At 41.0% G+C, this 23,637-nt stretch overlaps 1 protein-coding gene across 1 annotated transcript; it reads right to left on the bottom strand.

Moving 5' to 3' along the window:
* Positions 1–1,887: 1,887 nt before the first annotated feature.
* Positions 1,888–23,280, bottom strand: FAM81B (family with sequence similarity 81 member B). The gene is given in 8 exon segments (XM_042013154.1): positions 1,888–1,984; positions 4,323–4,404; positions 4,407–4,515; positions 6,625–6,757; positions 7,411–7,568; positions 14,803–15,030; positions 20,539–20,763; positions 23,242–23,280. Coding segments are annotated over 8 exon segments (1,071 nt in total).
* Between the last annotated feature and the right edge of the window lie 357 nt (positions 23,281–23,637).

A 23,637-nucleotide genomic window follows, 5' to 3' on the forward strand; every position in this document is an offset into this window, starting at 1 on the left:
CTATGTATTTTATGCTAATATAGAGCTCAGCAAAATAGTGTACAAAGGCACATAAGAATCACTGATTTGGGGAATTGAGACTTGTTTATGGATTTCACTGGCTAGGAAGTCATACCTTTGGCTGCCCTTGCTATAAAGGGGAGAACAAAACATTCTCCAACTATATTATGTTGGCTTATGCTGAAGGCAGAATGGAATGAGATCTAACGAATTGAACGTAGAACTTTCCACGGCTTCAAATACAAAGGACTTTATACACTTCTTACATTTCTTTTTATACAAACATGAGAAAAAAAGCTTGCTTCTGAGAATTTTACTGAGTTTTTTGGGTTGTCCATGTTCATCTCCTCTGTTTCTTGAGATTTCCTGCATTTGATTTATACTCAACTTCTGAGCTCTCAGAATGGTATCACGTATAGAGTGGGCAATTGCATTAACGTTGTCTTCCTAACCTTGGAGTTTAATGACAACACTTTCTCTCCAATGTTTTTGTTTGATACCTTTTGTATTTAACTTTATGTGCAGAGGAGCTCAGAAATGGCTGCACGTTGTTGAGATTTCAGTGTTGTGGCTTTCCTGCTTCTTCTAGGAAATGCAACAAACACAGACTTGGCCTGAAAGCAGGTGTGAAGCTGGGAGTCTTTCCCATGCAGTTTATCTGTAAGGAGCCTAGCCACAAACAAAGTGCAGAAAGGTCACCTGGAATTTTTGTTGTCTTGTACAAGATTGTACAAGTGAGTGATTTCTAGGACTTTCTACACCATGGAGAAAGTTTGAAAGTATCAAAGTTTTGTCTGCGGGAGAAACAAGTTTAATTGTTGAAGTGATACTCCCTACTATCTGCATCAATTTGCTTTCAGCTGTCATGCTGTGCAGGTCTGACTTGCAGAGTGGGCATCTGCAACCCATGTCTTGAGAAATCTGATTTTTTGTAGAGCAAGAAGCATAAGAGATTTGAGATACAGATCATTAGAGGGGAGTTATTCAAGTCCCCTTGAATTTTGTTCTCTGGGCAAGAGATGATACTGGACTTCTCAAAACATGTACTGTAAAAAATGAGGGGTTTATTGTATTGTGTCTACCTTTCTTATGTCTCCCTGCCAAAGAACTCTATTAGCTTTTGTTAGGAGATTATACTGCTGTGTTTCCTTTGTCCTGCTCCCAGAGTTTTTCTCCTTATTTCCAGACTCTTTTTCTTGTGTTTTGAAGCAAAAAAAAAAGCGACAATGTCAGTTACATTTTTGAGTGTTCTGTTGCAAAACACCACTAACTTTTATTCAGTCAAACAGAGAAGATGAGAATAAAACTTTCTAATAATGCATCTACTAATAATAATCTGGCATTTTGTCACCTGTACAAAGTTTATTGACTATTTTTAATAATCCAGTAACTCAATAGATCCAAATCATGCAGCAGTAGATACTCCATTACCAGCTTTGATAAGGCTGTGTGAAGCTGTAGGAATTTACTAGGCCTGATTTCAATATTTTCACCAATCTAAAATAAGTGTAGCTTATGCCAGGACACAATAACAGAGTACTTGCTGTCCTAAAGTCCTTTAAATAATATGAAGACTTCTGTATGAAATCTGCTTGATAAATTTTAAGGCAATCCTAAAAGTGTAACTTTTCTTCTGTAGCAAAGCATTTTGTTGTAAAATGAAACATGAAAACAGCTGTTGGTGTTCCAGAGCTGTAGGTTTTGTGGCTGCACAGTGTCATATGTAACAATAGCATCCTTCAGGGACAGGGGAGAAGAAAGTCAGCTGTTTCTTCAGGTTACTTTTTTTAACCCCATGCTAGTTCTCACTAGAGGGAGCGCCTGCAAGACTTGACAAGGCTTGCTCTTGGTGATCGCTCTTCTAGGAGATCACTTGGATAGCAATTTTTATATGTCTTTATGAATTTTCTTTTTTTCAAGGTTCATCTTTGTGTTCTGTATTTGTTTGAGCAGCTCCAGAGATTCGTGAATAGACTGAAATCCTGTAAAAGAATAGGAACAATTAATTAAATAGTGGTTACTTTCAACACATTAAAAGATGATTCTTTGTCTCTGTGAAGGTTTCTGACCCATGTTTAATACAGAGCACATTAAATCCAATATATCCCATTATTTTACTGAATAGCATGGAAATGCAATAGCCGCTTGGGTTGCAAGCTCCTTGTTATTAGGAGCTGTCTTCCAATACACAGGGCAATACAGTGATTACATGATTACAGCCAGGATTGACCTCCAGCATGTGATGTGGCAGAAAGAAAACCCTGTCTGTTTTTAAAGAAAGGGGGGTTGTTTGCTTTTAAAACTATTTTTTTTAATTGAGCATTGGGAGTTTTTCTTTGCACTGTTTTCTTCAAGACCAGAGTCAAAACCTCTGTATTTTCCATCAGGTGCTGATACTGGTGCTCTGCAGTTTGCCTACCAGATCACAAAGATAGTGCTGTGGATTTCCCAGAGTTGTAGTGTCTGTAAATAGACTTACCCCTCATCTGGGATGGACACTGTGTTGTTGTGCAGTTCTGGGAGAATGGGAGCTCAGCTTCACCAGCTGTTTGTGCTGTGTATAAGTGTATAAAAAGGGAGAGATAGTACTGTGCAGACACAGCTTTTTTCCAAAATAGAGCTACAGAGCACCTGAGGCACCTTTTTTGAAGCACTGTACAGTCAAATACTGACAATAAAGACTGGAGAATTGTAGAATTGCAAGCTGCTGTTACCTTGCTGATTACAATAACTTTCAAATTACGGTGTAATAGCTCTTTGTGTTTGTTCAGCATCTCACTTAGGTGTTAACTTCTCAGGAACTAAGAACTAAGCAGCTTTCTATTTTTTTCTTAAAGTGTTTATTGTAACATGGCTGCCAGTGACATGTCTTTCTTTCTGGAACAATTGTTTCATATGGATTCATTTTGTCACTGCTGCAGTCTAGTTAGTGTTCAACTGAATTGCTTCATAGTGCTTAGAATTTTACAAATTCCAGACACGTCTCTGATTTCCAAGATGCCAATCTGTGCTGAAACACAAACAGCTGCTGAGACAGTGGAGAGGCTGCCTCTGTCCCCTTCACGCTGCTCTGCACCTCGTCAGCAGCCTCCTTTCCCCCTGTTGCAGGGTCAGCCCTGCCAGAGGACTGTCAAGGGAAATCAGTCCTTGGACTTGAGTTTGAAGACAAGCACGGCCAAAGTTTGGTATAAACAGATCTCTTCTGTCCTTATTTTCCACAGGCTTATTTTCAACTTATTTGAAGTAAAGAACTCTCTCAGCACCAAAATCTATTATTCTGAAATTTCTTAGCCATGACTTTCTTTGAGAGCTATCTTGTACTCACTCAGGTCTTGTAGACAGCTAAGCCTTGTCCTGTCAAGCTTCACAAAGGCTTTAACAGAGAGCTTGGTTTACTACAGCCTTGGGGCAGGGCTTATGGGTGCCTTGCAGATGATGAAGGAATTGGAGGTGAAGTAAAGAGCTGGAGTACTTGATCAGTGCAGACAACCTGGAAGATGAGAACCAGATGCTTAGGCTTCAGTTGAGAACATGTAACATGTGAAATACTTGCACAGTGATTTTTAGGCATCTGTTCCTTTGGAGCGAGGACTGAGTGATTTTTTTGGATAACCTGCTACATCCACTGTGTTTCCACGATCAGCTGCAGATGGGAGGGTATTATAATAGATTAGGTTTGAGTCACACAGAACAGATTACAGTGAATGAAATCTTCTTTGTGAAGACCATGTACTTAGTGACTCAGGAGAAGGTCTTTGTAATTGCTGTGAACATCGAGAATCATCTGGTGAAACAGCTCACGATTTGTGAGATATATCACTATGACTGTCCCCATAAGAAGCAGCTGCCAGGTATCAGCAATACCATCTGACTGTTTCCCTCTTCATTTACACAATGCATGCTCTGTGTTGGGTAGCTGCAACTTACCCAGTTGCCTCTTTCTCCAGCTACTGTTGGTGGAGAATAGGGAGTAAAGCATTGAAATCATGCAAAACCATCAAACATGATCACAGCAGCAGGATCTATGCAAGAAGGAATGACTGCTGTCTCCATATGAAAGTAATGGGTGCTCTAAAAAATCTGGAAAACAGATCGTGAAGCTGCCTTTAAATGGAAGACCATTACCTTGAAACTCTTGTGCAAAAGTCATGCTGGCTGTTTGCAAAGACAGGTGGGCTAAACCAATACACCTTTGTGTCTGTGGTTTGTGAGAGTGAGTAATTTTATTATCTTTTTGTCTTTGTTGGAAAGTGGTTTTGCAGCAGCAGGTTACTGTAGAAATACCTTTTTAGAATAAATTAAGTGAAATCCCATTCTCACATGATCTCTATTCACTTTGCACTTCCTCAAACTCTTCCCAGATCTGTCTTTTAAATCTGGCAATTCTTGCATACACGTTTTTAAATCACTTTTCATCTGATTCAACTGCTTTTCATATTTCTGTGGTTTATCCATTTGTTCTAGTTTTAGTGAAAGAATTAGAGGCTTTTCTTCTGCTCTTTTTGCTGCTCTTTCCTTTAAATACATAGTACATTAACCTGTCTCCTGCTACCCATATGTTCAGTTGGTCTTGGTTTCTAATCCCATGTGTGACAGCACTGCATAAAACACAAGGAGAGGTCTGGTATCCCACAGAACATGTGAATCCTCTCTTCCACAATGAACCAAATAAAGTGGGAAATTTATTTTCCTGGCTGGACCAGGATAAAGATGCTTTTAAATTTTTTTTTTTTTTAATTTATTTAAATCCAGTGATTGGATCTCACACTGTGCAGTGTGAGACTCTGAACACAAACAACCCTTTTCAAGTTGCTTTCATGGGCCTATCTCAAGCCCAAGCGTTCCAACCAAAAAAGTGCAATGCAGTGGTGTAAACCCAGCTCAGATGCTGGCATGAATAAATGAGGCTGAGCCCTGTAAGAGTTAGCTGCCTAACTGCAGGACAGCAAGCCAATACAGCTCTTGGAGGCAATTCCCCCTTGATGGTATGGTCAAACCTCAGCTGCCCATCTGCCCACCTTTTGGTCTTCATGTTGCACTGAGTCCTCTGGTCAACTCCAAATCAGTCAATATGGTCAAAATCCTCTGACCTTCTTTAGACCTTGCAACACAAGGGAGTCCTGTGGCTCTGCCTCCCAGGGAAGGTGTTTGCAAACCTGGCAGAATTGTGGTGTTGGAACGCACTCTGAGTTTACAAACACTGCTGTGTGGTGCAGGTGGCTGACGGAGTGAGTCATTTCCGTGAATAACTGAGCTGCTGCCCTGTGCTTCCAGGATGGCTCCTCCACAGTGGATGGAGCCTGCCAGCTCCATCGTTCCTTGGGATGGCATGTCTTCTCAGACTAATGTGCAAAGCAGCGTTGCTGAAGACAGCTGCCAGAGCAGAATCTGCTGAGCAGAGCTGCCCTCCTGGTGCAGGCTGAAGCTCATCACCTGCATTTCTCCAGCACCCATGCTGAGAATTCCGTTAGCTCCCAGGGACTGAGCTGTGCTTCCACTGAAACAACATGCAAAGGAGCACCATGCACGCCTGTGTGTACATGTATGTGTGCGCAGAAAAACAAATGCATTCCTTATTCAACTTATTTAAGAGGGCTCAGGAAGATTTAACCCTTGTTAATGCTTGTTAATTTTTTTGTCACAGCAGTCTGTCTTAGGGGAGAGTAACCACATTTATTGGTGTGTTTTCTGCAAAATAATCACAAAATCTGTTAGTGGAGGAAGGAAATTCAAATGATAGCTTTGAGATACCAGCTGAGAAGTCAGAAGTGTTTTTAGTATCTTCCTGGCTGCACTAAGTGTTGGTTGCATTGAGTACAAGAGATTATCATCAGACAGAATAAATGGAGATTGAAGTCCAGGAGCGTAATAGTTCTAAGCAATTTCTGAATCTGTTTTGATCTGCAGCCTTCATCCTGATGCGAAGATACGGTGATCATGTTTTAGTTGCTTTTGAACTCTGAAGTGGAATTAACTCTACATGGCAAAGGAAGAGAAGCTTTAAAAGCTGTGAAGGAATTAATTAAAAGGCTTGGCCCTGTGCCAAGCACTAACTGCTGCTGTGGAACAGAAACATGCCATGTTGTTACTGACCACACGATGGTGAGGGTTTATTTAAGTTTAAAGCATGGCACAGACAACCCCTTCCTTTTCTGAGCTTGTCAGTGAATGATACTGGATGGTGTCCCATGATGGCACCAGTGCTCACCGTGGGACAGGGAAACACCATGGGGTTACACAGACATAAAGTGGTGCCATAATCCGGGATGACTTCATTTCCCAGGAGGTCCAAAGCTCTGTGGGATCTCTGTCTTTTGAAACAAAAATCACTTGGATGAGGCTCAAGCCCTGATTTTGCTGTTGGCCCTGCTTGAGCAAGGGGTTGAACCTTATCTTGCAGATTTCCCTCCCAAAATTAATCTCTGATTATACTCTGATTATAACTCACCATTTTGCTGGCTGTGTCATAAGGCACAGCCTGGTTTTTTGTTGGATCTCAGTTTTTGTGTGTGTGATTTGGTACCTCCTGGGATCAGGGTGACACGAGTGTTGCGTCTCACTCCTGCTCCTGGCATGACTAGAGGTCATGCCAGTGTAGTGGGATGTCATCCTGGAAAGTCTTACCAGTCTTTCCTTCACCAAGTTAAGCAGCCAGTGCCTGTCATTTTGATTTTCCTCAGACCATATCACCTGTGCTTCTGTACACATCTGGTGAGTGAGTAGCTGATCCCTGAAGTCATTTAGAATACTTGTCAACCTAAAATTATGACTACATCTTAAGTCAGTGTTATGGAGTAGTCTTGAGTCACTTGAGTAAATTGTTTAAATTACTCCAAATCTCCTCAATAGCTTCCCAGTAACCCCTAAATTCAATTTTTTCATCAGTCCTTATCTTGGAGGTTGTACCTACAAGCCAAATACTATTTCTGCAGTGCATCTACTTTAGGAAAATATCTGAGGAGTGAAAAATGTTAATTTTGCATTTTAATTAACTCTGTTTGAAGAAACTACACCATCCCATTTAACACAGACAGAATTGCTGGGCATCAGCGAGTGCAAATATCTTGCAGTTTGAAAAATTAGGTTTGTAAGGATAAAAATCGCTTGGGCTTAAAACAAAAAGAGAATGCCGAGTTGCCTTTAAGGCAGCAGTTGGACAGACATGTGGAAGCCCACACAAAGGTATTAAAGCAGGCAGCACACAAAGAAGACAAGCCAATGTGCTAGTTTAAAAACAGTCCAGTTTCTGGTGGGTGGGAACAAGCTGCTTGAAGTTTCTACTATGTCCGGCAGAGAGCCAGTCGCTGAAGGCTCTGACAATGGGCAGGTTACTAGCCCAATTAGAAAAGTTGGTAGCGCCTCTGTGATGACATATTTAAGAAGGGAAAAACTGCAGGTAACTCTCTTTACTTCTCCCCAGGGGTGGTGAGGTGGCTGCCAGGGCCCATCCCAACCGGGGCCTTCCCGAGGCTGGGGCCCTCTTGAGGCCAGGACCACACAGCCAGGGCCACCTGTGCGGTGCCGGCAGGGACCATGTGGCCAGTGATGAAAATACAGCGAACAATTCCCTGACATGGAGCACAGACAAGATTAACCTTTTCAGTGCAGCAAAGGTCTATAAGAACTTTTCAACTGATAGAACTTGAGAACAATAATACCTACAGACAACAATTTTGTTCCGAGTCAGAGAAAAGGGAAAAGTGAGAACATGTGAGGAGAAGACCATGGCGGCACTAAGGTAGGTGCAAAGGAAAGAGGGGGAGGAAGTGCTTCAGGTGTCAGAGCTGAGATTCTTCTGCAAGCCGTGGGGAGGACTATAATACAACAAACTATTTCCCTGTAATTCATGAGGTGCATGGGGGAATGCAGAGATCCACTCACAGCCCATGAGAAAGAGTGCCCACGCTAGAGTGAGTGGATGCTGAAAAGCTGTAATCTAGTGAGAAACTCAAACAGAGAGAGAGGACCCTTGCTTCCAGAGATAGAGAACCCTTGCTTCCAAACTAGAGCAACTTATTCTTAAAAGACTAAATCCCATGAACTAAAATGACCCGTGCTGGGCAGCTGTGGGAAGACCGCTTGGCCCATGGGAGGGACTCACGTTACAGCAGGTTGGGCAGGCTGCTGTTTGTGAAAATTAGAGCTACATTAGAGAAATTCACAGAGAACTGTATCCCGCGGGAAGGACCCCACGGCACAACAGAAGAACTCCTTTCCCTGAATGAACTGAAGAAAGATTCTTAGAAAGTGAAAGACTGACCAAAACCCCATGTTTTGTCTCCTTGCGCTGCTGGTGGGAAAGAAGGAGGGGCTGGGAAGGAAAGGTGTTCGAAAGATTTATTTTAGTTCTCATTACCCTTTTTACTTTTAATTCTGTTAATACATTTTCTTTATACTGTTTAAGTTTTGAACCTGTTTTGCCTTAAAGTGTTTTTCCCCTAATCGTTATCTCAGCTCATGAAGTTTTTCTGTTAATTTCCCTTCCTCTGCTCAGCTATAGCAGAGGAAAATAAGTGGATTGTTTTTTGTGGGTTGCCTGGCAATTAGACAGCATCTAACCCTGACAGCAAGTATCACAAAAATTTTAATGTCATTGTGTTAATTTCTAACACATGCCTTGAGGAGAAACGGAGAACTGGGGAAGTAATTGACTTTTCATAAAGTTATTTAGCAAATACTGAAAATGATAGCTATGAATGATGCCAGCAGTTGCCTCATGAGGTTACAGGGCCTCCATGGTTCAGATCAAAAGAGCACAATGGTCTCTAGGATGCAGATCCTGCCAACCTCAGCCAAGGTGCTGAGGAGGATGAAAGCGGCTGGGGTCAATCTTGAGGGACACACTTGACAATGACAAAATGATTATGATTTATAATGCAATTATAAATATTAATAACATTAATACTTTATATTCTAGCGTGAATGATTTCTTATTAATAATACAACAGTTCCATTTTAATTTTATTTTGAACTTTCACCCATTAGTATCCCTCCTCCACAGAGCTTACAAAAATATATGTAGCAGGAGTGAGGCCACAGATACAGATAGTTTGCCACACTCTTTGGCCCAGCAAAGATTTGAAATATTAATAAAGAGATGCTTGTGGATATTTAATAGGAGCATACTCCAGTAGTACTACAGTGAATTTCCATATGTGAAAATAGATCTATTGGCAGTTGAAATTACTTCAAGCAGTGGAATGCAGCTATTCTAACCTAACTGACCCAAAGAAATAAGAGAAAAGCATCCACTCTTATGTGAATGGTCAGATTTCTGAGCAAGGCTCAATTCCCATGAAATCCTGCAGTATGTTTAAAATTCATCTGGATTTCAGTAACAGTATCAGCTTGTACATTTACAGCACAGCTGCAGACTGCAGTCAAAGAGGACTGGGCTTTAAAAATTACTTTGATTTGTCAAGTTTTATGCAGAAAATTCAGTCTGTTCCAGAAGTTAAATTTTATTTCAGTTCTATAAAAAGAGCACATAAATCTGGTAGACTTCTAAAGCAGCAATGTAAAAGGAGACAGACATTCCCCAAAGGACATTGATTTTAAGTAGATTTTATATTAACTGGAAAAAATCTCAGTATTTAGTAAACAAATATTTTGTATTTTATTTTAAATATGCAATGCTAACACATCTTAGTATCTAGAAAGCCTCCTTTCTTCAAGATCCTATTTCTGGTCACAATTTTAGTAGGGTCTCATTAGCTCAGCTTTTACTTCAATTCAGTTTTCCAGTTTCTTTTCTGACATTGTTCTGGTTTTATCTTTCCTCTTACATTGGTTACATTTCTTGTCCCTTTCACATCATCTTGACCTCTATGATTTACTGCTCTCTGACTTCCTGTTTCTCCTTCTCTTTTCCCAGCTTTAATTTATTGACTACTTTAGCCCATTATTTCCTCATTCACCTGTATTCATTTTCCTTTCTCTTGATGAGAATTTTTTTCTGTTAAGGTCCCAGCCTATTTTCACTGCTGAATAGAATCCGATTTAAATCTTACTTAAAATAAGTCTTTACTGAATTGCTTTATCATTTTAAGGGATGGAACTATTGTCTTTGAAATACTGTTAGTGAAGGATCATTATAATTAGATTTTAATTTTTTTGCACTAACTCTGCTATTCAGTGCTTAGCTGTTTTGCATTGTTCTGAATATGGGTGCCAGATACTTTTGTTCATTGCATCCTTCCCTGGAGCTCCCTCCTCTCTGAACCTTATCAAGATTAATGTCCCACCTCAAAGGTACTTCTGAACCTGTAATAGCAAAAATACACTAGGTAAGTGATAAACCACAAAACTGTGGGCACATGAGCTTGTGCAGCCATTCTGACTAAGGTGTGCCCACAGTTAATTGATTTATATCTTTCTTCTTACAGGTGGCATTTAGTGCCTCACTTTGTCAATTAACTTGTGAGACAATACACTTTCATTTTGTGTTTTCATTATTTTATGGCATAGACCTTCATTAACTTTCTCTTAGTGTTTAGAATGGATGTTGATTAACGGATTTGTTCTGCTGTTTCATGGCAGCCTGTCCACCACATTAAAGCAGTCAGGGTGAATTACCATAATGAAAAACCCTCCATCACCTAGCTGACAGCCTAAATAGACCAGCTTTTTGTCATCCCCTGATGATGTATAGACACTGCGGTACACCTCTGGAGTGCATAGATCAAGGAAATGCAAGTTAGCTGCCGATAAGAGAGGCAAAGGCCAGAACTTTGATCAAAAGGAGCTATTGATTTGAAAAACAAGGGGACCAGGGCTCACTGCTCCCGTAGGAAACCCAAGGCACGAGTTGCAAGACTCCACAATCAGGACACAGCGTAAGAAAGAAGGGGATTAATTGAGCAGACATAGCCTCAGTTACAAGAGAAAGAACCTGAATATTCTGTACAGGGAATGCTTAAAAATAGAGGGTTTGAAGGTAGGATATTGAAGAGCCCGAGAACCAGTTTTTCGTATGGGGTTAATGCAATACACCCACATTACTGTGTAGCTGGAGGGGTGAGAGCCCTGCCTGAACCCACAGATGTGGTAAGCTTTGCAAAGACCCTCAAGTGTTTTTAAAGTGTCTCAAGACTTGATGCACCTCAAGTCTTTGTGCCTTCTCAGGTCTCATTTTCCCTTCACATAACATCATTATTGTGTGAAAAGTGGTTAAATGCATTATTGTTGTTTGGCAGATTGAAGGAGGAGGAGAATGGGGACACTTGGGACTTGCATAAATGTAACTGTAATTTGTTATTTACCAGAGGACACATTCCACAGCTTACAGTGAGATCATGATTTTCCAGTTATAGAAAATGGAGTCTGAGGAACATGCAAGCAGCAGTGCAGATGGACTGAGAATTGTACAGAAAGTGCAAGCTTGGAATATAGATTTAAAAGTATACAGAAATAAAAGCCTCTGATGCTTATATCAAAACACTTCATTAGAGATGGAAGTATAGCTACCTGCTATATATATATTTCAAACAGCTTTATCATCCTAAGTCATTGTACAAACACTGTGTATTGGACTCCTGTACTTCTCAAAGTATTGCATTTTATGAAGGGTTGAACAACCTCACAGGTGCACACCAGGGCTTTTGATTGCATAGTATTATGTTGGACCTTTTCCCTGAGCAACAGAAATGTCCATGAGATAAACTAATACAGTTGTAACCATCTGTGGATTGCTTATTCATTTGTTCATTCATTTATTATTTTCTCAGTGTGTCTGAAAAAAATGAATAAGTATTTATCAGAAGTGTGGCTTTTTTTACAGTTTATTACCTAATTCTTGTTAGTGTAATACATATTCCCATGCCAAAAGAAATTCTTATTAAGAGGTAGAATGCAAATAAAATATATATTTCATTCAGTGGGAATGCCAGCATAGCTAGGATGTTGAAGGCTGTTTTTTAAAAGATCACTGGTATTTGACACATAAATATTTACGTGGTGTAGAAATGTACTCAGAAGGTCTGAACATTAACAAAAAGCACCATAGCAGTCAGCAAGTATTCATCTATTTTTCAAGGAAAGAATAGACACAATTTGAATTAAGAACCAATCCACATTAATCCTTTGTACATGGCAGAACACAGGAGGATATATCATCTGCTGTGAGAAAGAGCAGTGACTCCATTTAAAGTTTATTTTATCCCAGATAGTACTGGATTAAGGTTGGGCTACAAATAAAGAGGAAAGCTGTCATCACAAGTTTGCATTTGGAAGGTTTCAACTAATTCAGTATGTGTAAATTACATAAACATGAGCATTTGTCTCCGATCACTCTGTACTCTTCTGAATGTACATAGCAATTTTAAATCCTGAAACTCGAGAACAGGAAAATGTGAAAAATTAGTGATGTAGTGGCAGTCCTCTGTCAGTTCTGGCTTGCTTCTCAACCACAATGCTAGGGGCAGGTACACAGTTACAGCTTGGCATTTCCCAAGGGGAAATTCAGCAGCAAGAAAAACAAGAAAGCACTGATGAATCCTGAATCACGTAAAACTACACTATGCCTTAGCTTAATGCCAATCATCCACATAAAACTGCATTATAATACTGCTGTTGAAATGCCAGTAAAATGGCAGGTCTGGCAGTGTAATTCCAGTAGCTTTTAATGGAGCTTTCCTTTAAAGTAGTTTTCCTTTTCCTCATTATTAAAAAAAAAAAAAAAAAAAAGGGGCTAAGGACTTTGTTTCCAGCATCATAAGATGATTACTTTGGTGTCTTCATTGTAGATTTTCTAGCTTCAGTATTGTTCTGAGATCCCCCTTTTCAGATGTGGGAAACACTAACCAGTGCACCTAATATCTGGACAAGGAAGGAAGAGGAAGAGGGGGCCTCATAATGTTGTTGTGGCCCTTTATGAGTGCTCAGCCTCTTGTTTTTTCTGACTGTGGGTTGGTTTTTTTCTTCTTCATGCAAGTAGAAGTGGACTGGTCATTTTTCCACAATTACCCTGTTTTCCTGCTTTCCCCAATTGCTTTTCTTTCCTCTGCTGCAGACAAATACGCCAGCACAGAAGATGGGACCAAACTCCAGTGCAGATGATGAAGAGAAGCATCACACCTAGGAAAACACTGGGGAATGAGGTCTTGGCTTTGCTAAAAGCATGTTGTCTAGGGAGTGTGTCAACCTGAATTTAAAAACATCAGGAGACTCTTGCAGGATCACGTACTTTGTTCTAATGCAAATCAACCACAGTTAAAATGCCCCCACATCTTTCTCTGCCAACTTTGGATGTGTTGGCTTCAATTTCTCATCTTGGATTCCTGGGTCTCTGGGAAGCAGTCTGGAATCCTTTGGTACCCTACAATTTTTTTCCTTTCTCTCCTGGTAATTATACACAGAAACAAAGACATCTCTGGATGCATTTTTTTTCTATAAATTATGCAGAGATACTCAGCCAGCAATTTTTCTTATCCCACCATCATATTCCTGGCTCTTCTTTATACCATATCATTTTCTTAATTTCAAAAAGGGGACGCTGGGCTTGGTACACTATTCTGGTACCAATCTCTGTGCCATACAAAGAGTGTATTTTAGCTCCCTGTTTCTCTGTGCTTCTCTTGCCCACAGCCATACTCCTGGCATTTCTGATGCTGCATCATGTAGAAGTTCATGCTAAGTCATTTACGTGCTGTATTCCCTAAACTTCTCATGGGAGACTCGGTCATGAAACATCCCTTGTTTGGAATCTAAAGCAATGTTTTTCCTCCGTCAGACTACCTTAACAACATTTCTGGTTATTCTTTATTATTTCCTCATCCTTACTTGACCTGTTTTTGTGTTATCCTTAAATGTCAACTGCAGAGTTTTACATAAAAAGTGTGTAAGTGGCCTATGGAGGTAAAAACAAAACCAAAAACAAAACAACCCAAAAAAACCAACCAACCAAAAAAAACCAAACAAAAACCCAAAACCAAACAAAACCCAAAACCAAACAACAACACAAAAAACCCACAACAAACAAAAACAAAAAAGGCAAACCAAAACAAAACCAACCCCCCCCAAAAAAAAACCCAAAGAAATATGCTACTTCGAGAAGATTTCTTCTTTAATGATTGTTTTTCTGATATATCCGTTCAAACAACTGTTGATCTATGTACTCTCTTCCATAGCACAGTTCAACTTTGTAATCACAGTACTTGTGCTACAAAGTGCCCCATGGAAGTCCACACATGTTAAATACATGGAATTACTTGTACCAATGAAAACTTATAATCTCACCAAACGAATAACTCAAGTTTACTCAACCAGAACTACTTTCCAAAGAAAAAGTACAGATTTTATTGAAAAAACTGGAGAGGGTAAGTAGGAGGAAATAATTACTTCAGATGAAGTGTAGACAAGCTGGAAAAGAAAAAAGTCACCAAAATTTTAAATGTGTGATGAAGAATAACACAGGAAAAAATATAGTTATTTTTCCCTGGCTTGAGATTTTTTTCTAACATGGAGAGTGTGAAAGCTCATATCTGGGACTAAAATGGACATATAAAATGAGTGTGAAATACTCTGAATCGGCTCTGCATCAATGGGCTAGCAGAAATTAAAATGAGTGTCCTAGTTTAACCCAAAATGTTGTTGTATTCCATATTCACCCGTGCCCAAAAATTGGTACTTTCATGCCCAGCGGTGCACCCAGAAATGGAACTGCAAGACTGGGAGGTTTGCCAAGGTCCCTTTAGAAGGTCAAAGCACCGGAGAAAAGCTCTCTCCGCTTTGTTTTATATTTTTAATCTTTTATTCCTCTCTCGCATCTTGTACTGCCTCAAGGCAGGTTCCGCGAGTGCTTGCCTGCAGCTGCAGCCCCGCTGGGCCAGGTGGCTTCACTGCGGGCCGGGCTGCTCCAGGGCCGGAAGAGCAGGCACCGAGCCGTCCCAGCCGTGTGGCTGTGCCGTGCCTTGCCTGCCCTGCTGTCTCCGGCCACCAGGAAGGCGAAGTGCCTCCACGAGTTCCAGCCCGTGACCGACTACAGCCGCTGGAGCGTTCCAGGCTGCCTTTCCCAACGGAACTGCTGCCGTCCTACGGGATAAGCGGTGAAGGGGGGAGTAAGGCTGATTCCACCTTCCCTTTGTCTCCCCACACAAGGTTGCCCGTGGCAGCCACCCTGCCATTCTGGGTTTCCCTTTGTTCCTGAGGATTTTGTGAGATTTAGTGATTTGGTACCCTAGTAATTATTTGCTTTTTTTCGCTGTTGCTACTTTGCTTGTTAGTAAACTGTTATTTTTTTCCACTTATTTCTGCTCGTATTCATTTTCTCCTTATTTGTGGAAATGATGGCTTAAGAGGCCTCCTAGAAACAAAGACCAGACAGGAGTAAAGCATTAAAAGAGGTAGTTATTTGAAAGGCCTTCAAAGGTACACCCTGGGGACCCTGAAGCTATTCTCAAAAATGGAACCCAAAATGGACCCCAGGTCACGAGTTCTTCACTCTTTTATAGGTTTGGTTCATTTGCATAGCAGGGTTAATTCTCCAATTAAAGCTTCAGTTTTCCCCTCAGCTTAGCCCCCCCCCCCCCCGACCCCCATTAGCAGCTCTTTGGTTTATAACTTTTTGCCTAGGACACTCTAAGTGTCCTTGGAAAGCGGGGCCACAGAGGCTTTGTTATGTCTACCTAGCATGAGAGAGCAGAAATTAACAGGCTACAAGAAACCTCAGAGTCACACACCAAGCAGTACAGAATTTGAAAAATATAAAGGTTAAAACCTAAGGCATCAGAAAGGCATTGGTTGAAACTAAGGGGAGGTAACTCATTTTAGAGTGTCCACCTTTTAAAGTGTCTTAAACCAAGACAGCTTGTCACTCTTCCACATAGGTCTCCAGTGCTAGATGTATTTATGGTCAGATGTTGAACTGCCAAATTAGTTTCTGTAGTGTTCTCGTTTGCATCTCAAAATTAGCATTTCGAAATAGGATTCAATAAACCATTTATGGGAGCAGGTCATAAAATCACAGAATCACACAATGGGTTGGAAGGGACCTTAAAGATTATCTTATTCCACCCTCCCTGGGATGCCTTCCACTAGACCAGGCTGGTCAAAGCCCCATCCAGTCTGGCTTTGAACAAATGGGGCATCCACAACTTCTCTAAACAACCTGTTTCAGTGCCTTAGCTTGTTTTTGTTTCTTGGGGAAAGTAACTACATTTTTTCTCAGAAATCTATATCTGCGTAAATAATACATCCATTTTCTCTTTAAAAACATGCTTTAGGTTGAAAAGTGTGAAAAAAATTAAGAAGTGGAAAAATCGGGATATTAATTTTCTTCTCCCCATCAAACACCTGCAGTACAGTGCAGCCCTTAAAGAATAACCTACTATTTTGTCTCTGGGTGTTTCCTGGCGGGGGTCAAGAGCTAAGTGGAGAAGGCATTTGCATGAAGGGATGTCCTTAGCACACCCAGTTCTGTGCAGGGCAGGGTTTGGTTCCAGCCATAGCACAGACCTGCTGCCAAAGAGCTTTACAGATACGCCCAACCAGCCCTGAACGAGGATGCAGGCCAACAGAAGCAGCTCTTCAACATCTTGTTCTACCCTTATCATTCAGCGTGTGGCCTGGTATCTGAATCATTGCAGTTTTAAAAGTCTGATCTAAAGATGGAAAGAGTAGGTTCTTCTGAAGTGACTCATCCTGATGGTATCTGAATAGGTCACAAATATTAACTTCAGGAAACCCTTGTGCAGTTTCTGTGACCTTTAACAGACACAGAGGGGAGCCAGGAAATTATTTTTAAAATCTGATTTTACTTGTCAGGCTGAAAGGAGAGGCCTGGGGCTGATATTTCAGTGTAATTCAGCACTACGCAACACTCATCTGCATGGCTCTTACCCCTTTTTAAATAAGTATTCTATTGTGTAAAAATAGAGTTTCTTTTATTGGCATTTTGGTTCAAATGTTCCCCACTGAGTGGATTTTATTTTTTAATAATATAGAAAAGGACAGATGTGAAGGAATATTTCAACTGTCAATGCCTAAAATTTGCAAGAATTTTGCTGATGGGTTTGTTGGTCCCACAGGCTTGTACCATGACTGGAGCTGTGGGAGGGCACAGGGACAGTCCTGCTAGGTTTTGTCATAGTTGTGCCAGTCCCGCTTTTCCAGCAAAGGAGACGGTTCAGCATCTACCAAAACTGGGGCACAGGTGAAGGAGAAAGCTGTATGTCTTGGGGTGACTTTATGACGTGTATCCCATACCGCTACCCCATGCTCAGAAATTAATTTTGTGCCTTTCTATGCCTTTAAACTGAGCCTGAGAGGGAGGAGGAAAAACTGAGCAAAACTTCTTCAAAGCAGTTTGCAGCTTGTTCAAGGTCACACACAGATAGAGATGGCTCTCTGCATTCAGCTGAGGCAGGAGAGCGACAGCGGAGGGAAGCACCTGGCTTGCTCATTTTCCAGCCAGTTTTTGGCTTTCTTTTTCTCTGAAGAGAGATGGAGAGTTGAACTTTTGTTTCCTGGGACTTTGGTTTTTTTTTCTTTTTTCCTCTGCTGGACTGTTTCAACATCAGAATACATCGGGAGGAATTTCCACCGAGGCCTTGGCCCTGGAGGTGGGCCCCACCACCCTGTCCCAGCTCCAAGGAGGGGGAGAGAGAGATCTACGGAAAGACTCTGAAATTTTCCCAGTTTTCTCTCTACAGTGAGAGGTTTCATTATTTAACATTTGTATCGTTTTTTTCCTGTGCGTTTGTTAAATAAATAGTTTTTATCTCTTTCACTTTCCTTCGAGGAAGAAGTTTCTTTTCCCGAACCTGGTGTGGGAGGGGTGGCTGTAACCTGCCTTCTCTCAGAGGATATATTTCTAGATTTGGCCAAACCGGCACACTGTAATAACTCTGAAATAAAATGTAATTAAAAATATGTCCTTTATGCACCTATTCCTTGCCCACCTTGCACACAGAGTATGGATAACCAAAATATCGAGTATACTGGGCTTTCCCATTTCTGTGCTGCATCAGAAAATAATGTTCTCAAAGGATGGGATGTACTGCACAACTCAAGTGTATTTCTGGCAGTGTGTTTAATACTGATGGAAGCCTGATGCCACAAGCCCATGAAGACAGAGGCACAGAATGGGACCACCAATCCCTTGCTGCCACAAGCAGTACAAGACACAGTCATTCATTAGGATGGAAAGCAGCTGCCTTGTGTTTATTGAGGGAAATCAAAATTCTCCTTCTCCATCTTGTTCCCTGGACTCCTGGCAGCACACCTGGAGCTTGCCACCCCTGGGTAAAATGGAGCCATCCTGCTTGTGGTTGATGGTCACTCTGAGCCTGTGTGCAGATTCTGAACTGAAACATGATTATCTTATGGGTGAACTGATGGCAGACACATCTCTCCTCTACCCCAAGACTTTTAGTAGAAATATTTTTCTCTTGCAGTTTGCAATCCTCTCCTGGCATGATGAAGGATGTCTTTATCAAAGGTCTGATCTTTAAGACCCTTTCCATGCACAACGATTCTATAATTTTCCACTTGACACTAATTCTTTTGATGTCCCTGGGACATTTCTCTGGCTCTGGCAGAGGAATGTGTTTAGTCAGGCTCAGTTTCATTCTTAGTGGCAACAAGCATGCCAGCATTTTCTCCAACAGTCTTTTTTGAAGGATATTCTTCCTGCTTTGGGGAAAATTGAGAGTATGAGTCAATCAGATTTCCTGATGGAACCTTTCTTTTTATTTTAATGCTTGATAAATTAACATTGCTCAACCACTCTGATTTGCTACATGCCAAAAGCAATTCTCCAAACCTCTACTAATTCTTTAAAGGCTTTGACATGTTCTCACTTCAGTTTTGTGTGCTGTCAGTGCTCTACCCTTATAAAATCCTCACAACCATAATACACTAAGCAAACACGCACGTGAGATTAGGACCTAGAGAAGTGTTATTTACAACCTAGGGAAAATATTACCTTTAGATGCTTACAGCATGTTTCTAGCAAAGCTGTACTGCAGATGCTTGATCTGGATAGTGTTAGGGGAACTGTTTAAAATAATAGTTTATATCTTAGGGTAATTTAAAATAATGTCTTAGGTTACAAAGTAAGATGTAACCAAAAGTATGTATTCCATCACCACCTGTTAAAACCATATGGGGCAATGTTCTTTATCTCTTCCATGACACATCCCTGATAACTCCCTCCCGGAGATAACTTCTGTTAATGGGCTATCAAGCCTCACTGCATGACTCACAGAATTACATCATCCCATTGTGAGATGCTCCGCCCAGGGGGAGGAGCCAAGCATTCCTGCCTGGATATAATCTGGGGTTTGGAACAGCACACGCAGCCCTTACCAACTGGATTCCCGGAGGACAAGAGCTAGATAACCACCACTGGACCTTCCGAGGAAGAGCAGACCCTTCTACAGGATCACCACTTTGACAGAGCCATATCTATCACTTCAGGAGGAATGCAGCCACCATTTAATGAGACTGCTACCACCACCCTGACGGACAGGGTGTCAGATTGTATTCTGACTCTGTCAGTTTAACCCAGTGTTTCTGTATTATTGCCTTTATCTTAATTTTCCTATTAAATTGTAGTTCTGATTTTGAATCTCTCACTGGTTGGTTTCAAACTAGTACAAATAAGTAAATGGTTTTATAGCATTGCTTACTACCATAGTATCAAAGTCTTGAAAATAAAATCAGTATGAAATTAGCCCAGACCCTAAGTTTAACTCAAATTAAATTCAGGTGAGCCATGATTGCATAGTTCTTGACATAAATGTGTAGGAGATCAATTATTTCTTGAAGTACAAAGAAAACCAATTGTATGGTGAATCTAGTGGCATTTGTAAGACATTTGAGGCTTCAAAGACAAAAAAAAATCTCTGAAATTCTATTTCAGATTATTTTTGTATTTTGCATCTTTGCCTGAAACAGGTGTTGGTAAATGTCACATATAAATCTGACAGATAATAGAAAATAATCAAAAGTCTTCAGGCAGAAGAAGGGCAACCCATTATGCATCTCCAGTACAAAACCATCTATCAGTTTCAATAAAAGGTGAGCCCGAACCTTCATTGCCATCTGTACTGAACTTTGAAGAGTTTCCACAATTTTTGATTGTGCAGAAGTTTGTATAGCTTAGAATATTTTCATAAGTAAAAGTAAGAAGTAAACCCTGACTTGAGTCTTATATATTTTACATTAGAAAGAAATACACTCACTCTTTATTTCCCTTGAACAAAATATCCTGCATTATCTCTATTTCCCTTGAGCTCAGTCTCCACACTCCTACAAAACTGAAGGCAAATACAATCTAAGCCTTTAAATTAAAACACCACCAAAACTCATTAATCTGCTTTTTATTTCGTATCATTTTTTTTCCTTTACTTTCCCCAGCCCCCTCCCCTCTGTTTTCATAAGTAACTGCAAGTGCCACTATACAAGAACAAAATCAGAATCCAACAGCAATGTAGTGGCCATGGTGAGAACTTTGCTGCTTCAAGCCAATATTAGTGCTGGATGGATCATGGGCTAGAGCTGCACCACTAAAGCAAGGGAAATGCTCTTCCCTATTACTTCAGTGTCCTGGCTGAGCTTCTTAACAATGCCTGTGGTGTGGTTTTTCAGCAGCCACTCATCAGTCCCCCTGTGCTGATAACCTTTGCTTTCCTGGAGGTAGGAGACAATGTCATTTTTGATTTGGAAAGCCTGATGGAGGAGGAAAGCCGTGGTCCTCTCCTGACTGGATAATTGCTCTCCAGCAGGTGAGCTCTGTCTCCAAGGCAATGAGGAGGGTCTATCCTATGAAAACAAAAAACACCTGTGTCACGCTAGACATGGTCAGCATGGTCTCCTGTCTGCAGTGGGGCCAGTCTCATCCCAGCTGTCAAGGCTGACTGTTGTACCAGGGGCTCTTACACTCCCCCACACTTCTTATGCATCTCTGCAATACCTCTAGTAACAACAGCCTCTCCCTGGAGGGCTAATTTGGGCATTGGCTCCCTAAATGGTCTTGGAGATGTAAATGATATTTTGGTAGCAATTATGCAAAACCCATACAGCATAAGGATCTAGGCTGATGTTCAGAGGCAAAGGCTTTGAGGTACTTCTGTAATGTCATTATTGCAGTCCTCATTTTAAGCTCTTCCTGTGTCACTTCAAATAAAGGCAAAAATAAACACACTCAGTGACCAAGGTCAAAAACACCGTGGTGGATACAGTGATTACAGAACATCCCCAGGTTCCTGACTGAGTGTGGGCAAAAGGAGAGCTCATGCCAAGTATAGCAACTCCTGTGCTTGGCTTTCCTTTGTTTTATATACAGCAACCCACCGTAAAGAAGTCTGAAATCCTACAAGTTTTCTTACAACTACTGCCTCTGATTGTGCTGGCTAAAACACCTGCTGAGCCAGGGGCACAAATATGCTCAATGAAACAGACATAAATATAGAAGAGAGGAAGGATATGGCAAGGATCTGAAACTGGTAGCTAAGATTGAAACTCCATTTAGATCAGTATAACCTGGAATTTGAGGGAAAATGTAGGCACTATTTACTTTTTTTTTTTTTTAATTAAAGCCAGAGAGAGGTTTAATTACTGCAGCATGTTGTCCTGGAAACGAGGTTTGCTTTATGTCTTAGTTTAACCTAAAGTGTGTATATTTTATGCCCTCAATGTGAAGTACCCTTTGACCCTGCAGCTTACCTAAAATCTGTAGCTTAAAGGTAAGAAAAATACCCAGTTAGCCATTTGGGAATGAAATCATTGTTATTTTCTCTCAATCTCTGTTTTTACATTGCTGTAAATAAGAGATTTGATGTAAAGATAATTTAAGAAATAATAATAATAATTAAAAAAAGGTGGATGTCCTGGGTGCAGAAACAAGTGTTTGGAGTTTTCAGCGCTGTCTCTTCGATACCACCTGCATCACTGCTGAGGGGGCAGTTTCAGCAGAAAAAACAAAAAAGCGCGGCCAGAAGCAGAAGGTTTGGCATTGTTCCTGGGCTTGCACGAGAGGGTGTGCGAGACCAGGGGTCAGGACCCTGTTACTGCTCAGCTCCAGGAGACAGCCTTGTTACACCTCAAATGCAGCCACCACTACCAGAACTGTCAGTGCAAGAGCCACCACAGCTGCTGCCACTGGAGAGCTGAAGTGGGCCTGAGTCCTGCCACGTGGCCTGAAGTCATCATTTCAGCAGCACAACTCCTTGTTTAGACAAACTAGCTTTCAAAGTTCTGTTTTGTCCCTGTTTTCTGGGGTTTTTTCTGGGGGGGAAGGAGGCGTTGGTTTTGTTTTGGGTTTTTTCAGACTGGGGGCGGAATTTAAGATGCAAGAGCCTCCCTGATATACTGTCTTTGTTTTCCCACAGGGTGAGCATGCAAGAATGGTTGCCATTTTGCCTTTGTTTGGTGATCAAGTTGGGCACTGTCTTTCAGAAGCGTTTTTGTTTGTTCAGAGGTGAATACCCTTTTATGGATAAAACACTCTCTCTTTTTGGACACTATTTTATTAATATTGATGGATTATTGCAACTTTTCAGTAAATTTTGATTCCAGTTTAGAATCTCTCCTAGTTTTCTGTTCCTCCACTCCACCATTGGAAGGGGCAGGCATAAAAAGGGACAGCTTGAGTGGGTTTAATTTTCGAGCAGGGTTTTAAACCAGCACAGTGAAGAAGAGAAAGTTCAGGTACCCTGTCCTATCAACACACGAAATGCTAAGACAATAGTTTAGTGACTGAAGTGCACCTAAGTTTACTCTGCAACAAATTTTATATCCATATGGGCTGTGATGATGTTTTGCAGCTGTCTTATGTCTGTGTTTATCAGGATCTGCCTTATGTTCTCCTGCACAATTAAAATTTGAAAATACACATAATCTTTGGCAGCTATGATGTACCAACAACATCCAAACACTTAATTTCAATCTCTTCTTGGTAAAACCTCTAAATATCAAAATGTGTGAGCTCTCTTCTATTGGTGGCAGCAGAAGTCACTGGTTGAAAATGAAGAGTGTAAGAGTAATTAAAATGACTATCTATTTTTCCCTTCGGTTTTGAAAAGCATCTTGTTTCTTAAAAACACAAGCAAACAAAGAACAACAACCACAACTAAACCCCCACCCCTAAAAAAAAAAAAGATAGCGTTTCAGAGGAAAATAGTTGTGTGAGAATATAAGTTCAGTAAAGCTCACTGGTGTAAATCTTGCCCTCCATAGTAAATCTCAAGACCTGAGCTTGGATTCTGGCCATGGCACCTTGACATTGCTGCACAGTCTCACCTGGCTTGTCCATGTCCGTGACTGTAGACGGCAGTACATGTGGAATAGAACACCCTAATTCAGGGCAGTCTTAGATAAGTCAGAAACGAGTTTTACCTACCAAATTGCAATTTTTTGTGCACACAACCAACCTCACGCACTACAGCTTTCCTGGTATACAGCAATGCAAGAGCAATGGCCCAACTTGAGCCTGTGCTCTGCTAAGGAGCTACAAAGGACTTCAACGTATGAGGTCCGAAGCTTTATTCCTCTTAGCATCTCTGCCTATTCACCTGTCTTGCAGCTAGTTTCTTCCTGAGCAGTCACAGGTGGTTCCCCTTGGACCCTTAACAGGTAGCTGAACTGGCACAGTGATTCATGTGACCAGAATAGGAGGGTGTTGCCTTCCCATCCCTC

This window comes from Corvus kubaryi, unplaced genomic scaffold (genome assembly GCF_017639235.1).
Source record: "Corvus kubaryi isolate FWS band 111438036 unplaced genomic scaffold, C.kubaryi_AGA036_p1.0 split1-37296, whole genome shotgun sequence".
Taxonomy (NCBI): domain Eukaryota; kingdom Metazoa; phylum Chordata; class Aves; order Passeriformes; family Corvidae; genus Corvus; species Corvus kubaryi.